This window comes from Boleophthalmus pectinirostris, unplaced genomic scaffold (genome assembly GCF_026225935.1).
Source record: "Boleophthalmus pectinirostris isolate CB_2022bp ecotype Guang Dong unplaced genomic scaffold, ASM2622593v1 HiC_scaffold_22, whole genome shotgun sequence".
Classification (NCBI taxonomy): Eukaryota; Metazoa; Chordata; class Actinopteri; order Gobiiformes; family Gobiidae; genus Boleophthalmus; species Boleophthalmus pectinirostris.
In genome coordinates this window covers 26,487,149-26,494,227 of record NW_026571190.1, presented here as the reverse complement: position 1 = coordinate 26,494,227, position 7,079 = coordinate 26,487,149, and the positions used below count along the sequence as shown (strand labels likewise).

The window sequence follows — 7,079 nt, the reverse complement described above, 5'->3', positions numbered from 1 at the left end:
CAATGCGGTTTGCATCAAGGAACCACTCACCCATTCGCACACATTCAAGGTGGGTTAGGTGTCTTGCCCAAGGACACAATGACAGTTTTCATCTGTGGGGGATTCGAACCGGATTCGAGCCTTCGGATCACTTCACAAAAGGGTTTCATGTTCTCCACAGGAAGACAGCATTATTATTAAGTAGTGGTACTGCTACCCCGCGGTAGATTCACAATTATGGTCTGAAAAATTAAATATAAAGGTTCTAAATTTTTAACATAGGATGAATTACTTAATTTGAGAATTTATAATCACTTGCTCAAATTAATAGTTTGCAGACATCAGGCCAATTAATAAAGATTAAATTACAGTACTATTTGCATTAAAACAGATACTCTTCAGTTATTTTAGCTTGTGTGGATATTGTAAAGAAAATGTGTATAAAGGCAATGCTACTGTTTATAATAAGAATCCAAGATTTAAATAAAAACTTTATTATGGTTGTCAAAGTCTGGTTGCCAGACAAAACGTACAAAAATCAGTATCTACCACACATTAATACAATTCTGTGCAATTGTGTCCTAGAGTAAATTCTGTCACTCATGTTCAGGTTAAACAATCTGACATTTCAATCAAGGGAACAGGAGTCAGAACATAAATACAGCCTGCTGAGTGAACTATATACACGCTCACAAGATGTCACCTAGAAATACACCGAACAAAACCATAAGACATTTTCATTCTTAAGTCAGTCATCAGTCCAGATAATACGCATTCACTATTTACAGATGCAGGCGAGTGCAGGTTTAAAAAAGTAACCTCCAACGGAATGAACAATTTTCTTCTCCCATTCTGACTGGTTCAACTAGAGCTTGAATTGATAACATTAGTGCACTGTGGTTCACAGAAAGCACCAAATCGCCCATAAATGTCTTTAGCTCGAACAGCAAAGTGGTAGGTTGAGCCAGTCTGAAACTGGGTAAGGGTGCAGGCCATTGGCAGCGGAAGGGCCTTGACCTCTCCGATCTTTTTCCAGTGCTGCTGAGATGGGTTACTGCTTGAATTGTCCTGGTGAAAAGCATAGAGGTGGTAGCTGTCCACGGGCGCACAGGTCAAATCTGTTTCTGCTACACACCAAGAAAGGACAATGCCTGTCTGACTTGGCACCAGTTTTAGCTGTGGTTGCTGTGGGACTGAGGTCTTTTCGGCTTCTGGAGGTAAACGTGGTGGTACAGGGGCAGTAGGAAGAGGAGGGAGAGCAACACTGGAGCCCCGAGTAGGAGTACTAGTCGTATTTCTGGATTTTGAGTCCTAAAAAACACAAAACAAAAAATAAATAAATAAATCTATTGTTAGACAACCTAATGCAATAGTGCATTGGAGATTTTAAGTACAATTATAATTTTTGAACAGTTGGGCTCGGTCAAAACCTTTCCAGAATAATAATAATTATCATAAAATAACCATTTTACTGTTAACATCTAATTTATGTATTGTAGTGAAGACATTAAGAAAAGCTCACTTCCTAACAGTATTATTTTGGTCAGTTTGCAATCCTTACCAGTAGAGGGCGATGGTGGGTTGAGAGTTGGGGAGTACTGGCAGAGGTTGGGTTTGTCTGAGGGGACGATCTGGCTGTACCTGAAATCACCAAAAATGTCTCATTATTTAGGCACAGTTATGTTTATTGGAATATTACTTATTATTATTACTAATAAACAGTAATAACATTAATGCCAGACTAAAAAATGTTACATGTTAATGACTTACTGGTGATGCTTGTTTGAGAGCGTATACCATTGGCTGTTGTAACAGTGGCGCTCTTTACTCCTGTGACTAAACACAAAATAACAAAATATATAATTAGACAAATATTCAAGGTGAAATATATTTTAATAATTATAATTACCAACCTAAAACATCATCATCTTCCTCAGTAAGATCTATGACGGAGCCCTTTGGTCGAGGTGCAGCAGGAGCTACTTTGGATGGAGAAGGTCCAGGTACTTGGTTGTCTGGTAGCAGAAAAGAAAATTAAATTTAAATTAATATAAATGACATTTAAGTATGAAGTTAAAAAACTATTCCCTACAAGATTGGCTATTAATATTTAAACTAAACAAAAGCTGTTTAAAAATATAAACCCGGCATTTACTGTGTGAATACCTGTTTTTGTGGTTAGTGAGGTCCCCTGTGGAGGCCCAGGGGCAGTGGAACCTGTTGCAGCCGGTCCAGAGGTCACAAGTGATGAAGTGGAGGACATGGCTCCGGCCACAGACACAGACTGTGTCGGGGCTCTCACTGAGGTCACAGATACCCCCGAGTTAGGTGTGGTTATTCCTCCTGCCCCGCCCTGGTACACCGCCCGGGCAAGAGAGATTTGTGAAGTGGGCACGTGAGACACAGGAGCTTGTATAGCAGGAAGTGTAGCAGGAAGCGTAGCAGCGGTTAAAGCGGAGGGCACAGAGGTGGATGTAGGAGCAGACTTGAGAATAAATGTTGTAGTGGGCGCAGTAGTCTTTGACTTGTTCAAAGAAGTGACCGCATTCAAAGAGGACACGGGAATGTTTACGAGAGTTCCTGCCTGACCGTTAGCCATGGATAGAGGCAGCTGGATGAGCAGAGGCTGGCCTGTCGCCATCATACCGTTCTTCAGCACCAATGTGCTTGTAGGACTCTGAGTGGTACTGCTCGCAGTCAGATTAGAGACTGCATTAGCAGTGGAGGCAATGAGCTGGAGAATAGGTGTCTGAGACACTAAAGTCGTGGTCGTGGGAACGGGAGCAGAGATTGCAGGCGCTGTAGTGGCTGAAAGAAAAAGACATATAAGATTTGCAAAAATGTGTTGCTAACAGTAAATCCTAATCCCAAATGCAACCATCACCATCACCACCACCACCATCATCACACAGGGAAGGGGAGAAAATGGGCTTCTTACCAGGAGCAGGAATGCTGGTTGATGCAACAGCAAGTGTTGTTGTTTGCTTTACCTCCATAGAGGAACGAGCAGGCCTGTTTTTAAAAATAGGTCAATACTTAGTCATGTTTTCTTTTTTCTTTATTTATACAGAACGGTACAAAAGACAATTATCATTACTCATAGTTGACTCCAAATAACCAACAGAAACATTTGTGGTGGCAGCTCAGGTGTACATTTTTGTTTCTGAAAATAAACAGCAAAAGAGCACTAAAGAACTAAGGAGAGTTTACTGCTAGGGCTGACCGTTAATTGGTTCCCAACTAATACTTTATTATAAAATGTATAATGACAATGTTCCTCAATTAAACACAAGCCCAATTAGTAAAATGCCAATAAAACCAACCAATTACCTTTTATGGCATTAATTTGAACCAGTACTTTTTATTCAACTAAATTTTTTTTTATAAAAAAAACCTGGGTTTCTTTTTACTCTTAGTAGTTCATTGATAGTGTCACGAATTTCTTTCCACTGTTTATTGGACAGATTAGGGAATCGCTCTTCAATGTATTTTCTTAATGTCCTCCTCAGGTTTAGGGGCAGAGCATGTTTGCACAAAAGTCCATTGTAGTTCACTTTTGAGACCCAGTCACGGTAGAGTTTATATGGCAGGAGGTAGCGAAATATGTAAGAGGCATAACGTTTGGCCTTGGGACTCCCGCCTCTTTGACATTTGACATATAAAAGAGTTTCCAAGTCGGTGCTAATGGTTCTTAGTTGAATATCTGCCTTGCATTTTCCTTCGCTGTATTCTGTGATCTTTTGCACAAATGGTAAATGGTTCAGTGGTGCATAAATCTTCGTGTCGTTTTGTTGTGGCTTATCATGATTTGTCTTCGAAGTGTGCACAGATGACGTCGAGGCAACAAAGGGCACCTGGCCATCAGCACCTCGAGCTGTACTGCCTGCTGATGGTGTACGCTGTAGGGAGAAGAAGTGCAGTTGTAACTACACTCTTCACTCTTCACTCCGGGAGGTATCCCCCAATGTCACTAACCACAGATAAATCCAGGTTCACTGTAACCTGTACTATACTCTGTCAGCCCTCACTGCACAAAAACTAGCTCTAAAATTAACAAAATCCATTGTTCTAAAACAATGCTGGTTAAACTTTTGCGCAATAAAATCAATCACCCAAACTTGCACAAATACTTTATTATTTCAAAATGCTAATTTTAGAGGATTGTAATGTAATGGTCAGTGCTCAATAGCAAGAACTTTTCTGAAATGTGGAGGTTAAAGGTGCACTATGTAATGCTTTTCTCCTTGGAGATGTCACTGCTCTATCCAAAATGTTCCACAGTGTGACATTAAACAGCTCTACCTTACCATTTATTCAGTTACAGGTGGTTTTATTGCTCAAAAACACCCAGAAAAACGAGAAAAAATGAGTAGAGCTCCTTCTCCACAGATCTGACCTGTAACTTGGTCTGGTGTGGTCTTCATGAAGATGGAAAGGTTTAATACCATACAGTGAAACATTCTAGTCAAAGCAATACCATCTTAAAGAAAAGCATCTGACAGACCCTCCACCAGAAAATGTACACAATGCACCTTTAAATAATATCTTAAATATATAAGGATGTTAATTGGGTAAAAATAAAAATAAATCTTTTTTACCTTTGAGTCTGAGGACCTGGAACTGTCTTAGCAGCAGGAGCTGGGGGGGCTGGGGTAGTGTTTGCAGCCGCCGTGGCAGCAGCAGTGGCAGCGGCGGCGGCAGCAGCGGCGGCAGCAAGGGCCTGCGAGAAGAAAATTATGTTAACATGTACTAGATATGTAATGATAACTGCTATATCAACTATATCAACATTCCATATATGAAAGCTGAACAATATACTGATGTTATATAAATTGTCTAATATATGATATATATTATCTAATGATATATTGTGTGCACATTTTCTTTGTAAAAGAAGAGAGATTTTTGTTATTTTAGTTCAAACAATCAATCAATCAAACTTTATTTGTATAGAACTTTTCATACATTTGAAATGTAGCACAAAGTGCTACATTTATGATAGTTATATGTTAAACTGTAGAGGGTTGAAAAAGTCTCTCCTATGGCTATTTATTAATTAATTCTATTAACTTCTTGCTGCTCATGTTTTTTAATGATATTGTCTATTTAAATTTTTTTTACTGGGATTATCCTACTTTATTTTAATGGCATAAAGTAGTTTCAGTATATTTTGTAATTTAAATATTTTTCTGTAGCAATATACTGTGCTTCAAAATGCATTGGCCTAACATATACCACCAAACAAATGATATATAAATAAAATATTCTTACCTCCTGTTTCTTTTTATTTTCAGAAGCTTGATTGGCTTCTCCAAATTTTTTCGCCAGACGAGCAATTTTGGCCTAGGAAGAGCACAATGTATCTGTAGGATCATAGTGACCATTTATTTCATCTGTTAATATTCACAAATTTGTTAACTTACTTGTAGTGTATTCATAGCAGTGTGGTGTTTAGTTGTACAGTCAATTTGGTCAACTCTGTCTTTTAACTCTTGAAGATTTCTATCAAAAATGGTCATCTCCAACACTCTCAGTTTTTCCTCTACAAGCTTTTGAACAATCTGTGGAAAGATAATGTGAATTTAGTTTGTGTTTAGACAGATTAGACTTTAAAGGTGCACTATGTCACCTTTTGGTTGGGGGTCAGTCACGTGCTTTTTCTTTGGATATATCATTGCTCTGCCTGGACTGTTACACAGCATGACATTAAACAGTTCAATTACTTAAAAATACCTAGAAAAACAGGCACCCTGACTGTGAGTGGGGTTGCCTCTCCACAGATCTGACCTGTAACGTGGTCTGGTTTAGTCTCCATAAAGACAGAAAAATTTAACACTATGTTGTGTTACATTCCAGACAAAGCAATAATATTTCCATTAAAAAAAGCATTTGATGGATCCTTCACCAGAAAAGTTACACAATGTACCTTTAACTTGGACTTTAAGCACATTCTTTGCATTTGTACCTTTTCAAGTTTAAGGTGATTTCCAGCTTTTGCTGTAATTTTGAGCTCCAGTTGTGCTTCAAACTCCTCACTCTCCACCTTTGGCCTTTTGACTTCTCTGTTTATACAAGGTCCATTGGGTTCAAATCCCTCCGAGAGTGTGCGTTTTATTCCAGATGAACTTTTCTCATCTTTACCTTCAAAAGGAAAAAATGTACACCAAAGTTATCTCAAGTGAATAAACCTCTTAACTGCAAGTTTGCAAATCAAAAAAAAAAAAAAAAAAAGAAGTAAACTTAAACCTAAATGATCCCCTACCTCCATTTGATGGTGGAGTCGAGGAAGGGCGGGCTTGTTTGATGGTGTCTTTTTCACTTTTCTCTTCAGTTTTTATATCCATCTTCTCACTGCAAATGTCCTTTTTCATCTCTGCAACTGGAGTAGTCTCTTCCCTTACTTTCTTTGTTTCAGCCTCTTTTTCAGTAACTGTAGCATCAGACTTGCAAGCAGGAGCAGGGGAAGAATCAACCTCATTTGATAATGGCGGAGGTGTTTTTTCTGTCTTTTTATCAGTCTCTGTTTCTGTTATCACAGAGTTCACTGCTTTTGGGGAGCTATTGTCTGTTTCCATGGGTTCGGGGCAATCAGCTGGCACCACAGGAGACTGAGGAAGCGGCCTTTCAGAATCCTTGACAGAATTTGAATTTGCTTGATCGTCCGTAGTCTCATTTTCCACCTAAAAGAAAGAATAATTTTTGTTAAAGGCTTCTGGTGTCATGAAAAGCCCAAGCGTATGGATGAAAATATAAATCTTAAGGCTTACTGCTTCATTGTCAGCGACTGGCTCAGTGTGGTCTACTTGAGTTTGCTCAGATTCCTTTCCAGACACAACGTCCGACTTTAACGCTGGTGATGAGGGGCCTGACTCGTTGCCCTCTAACTTTTTCAATTCAGAATTTAGAGAGTGAAATGGAGATGCTGGAGAACCAGGCAGCTCTTCCATTGCTTTTAGGCTTTCTGAAGAGCTAGGTGAGAGGGATAGGCTTAGGGACAGCCCAGGTGCAGGAGACAAAGGAGACGTAGCATTTGGAGAAACAGACTCCTGATTGTCTTCAAGATTTTGTCCATCCTCTTTGTGTGTACCATTCATGAGCGG

The 7,079-nt window shown here is 39.2% G+C and overlaps 1 protein-coding gene across 1 annotated transcript; it reads right to left on the bottom strand.

Annotated features, from left to right (window-relative positions):
* Positions 1-457: 457 nt before the first annotated feature.
* Positions 458-7,073, bottom strand: atf7ip (activating transcription factor 7 interacting protein). The gene is made up of 12 exons (XM_055158360.1): positions 6,747-7,073; positions 6,242-6,659; positions 5,945-6,120; positions 5,403-5,540; positions 5,251-5,322; positions 4,578-4,699; positions 2,918-2,991; positions 2,146-2,787; positions 1,893-1,994; positions 1,750-1,815; positions 1,541-1,620; positions 458-1,290 (listed from the first exon to the last, which is right to left on the bottom strand). The coding sequence occupies exons 1-12, from the start codon at positions 7,071-7,073 to the stop codon at positions 841-843; spliced, it is 2,667 nt and encodes an 888-aa protein (XP_055014335.1). The 3' UTR covers positions 458-840.
* Between the last annotated feature and the right edge of the window lie 6 nt (positions 7,074-7,079).

Excerpts from the sequence above, each read along its gene's own strand:
- atf7ip (XM_055158360.1), bottom strand. The coding sequence starts at position 7,073 with ATGAATGGTACACACAAAGAGGATGGACAAAATCTTGAAGACAATCAG. Across the intron at positions 1,995-2,145 it reads CTCACTAACCACAAAAACAG|ACAACCAAGTACCTGGACCT; the intron begins GTATTCACACAG and ends TTCTGCTACCAG. Across the intron at positions 1,291-1,540 it reads CCCACCATCGCCCTCTACTG|GACTCAAAATCCAGAAATAC; the intron begins GTAAGGATTGCA and ends TGTGTTTTTTAG.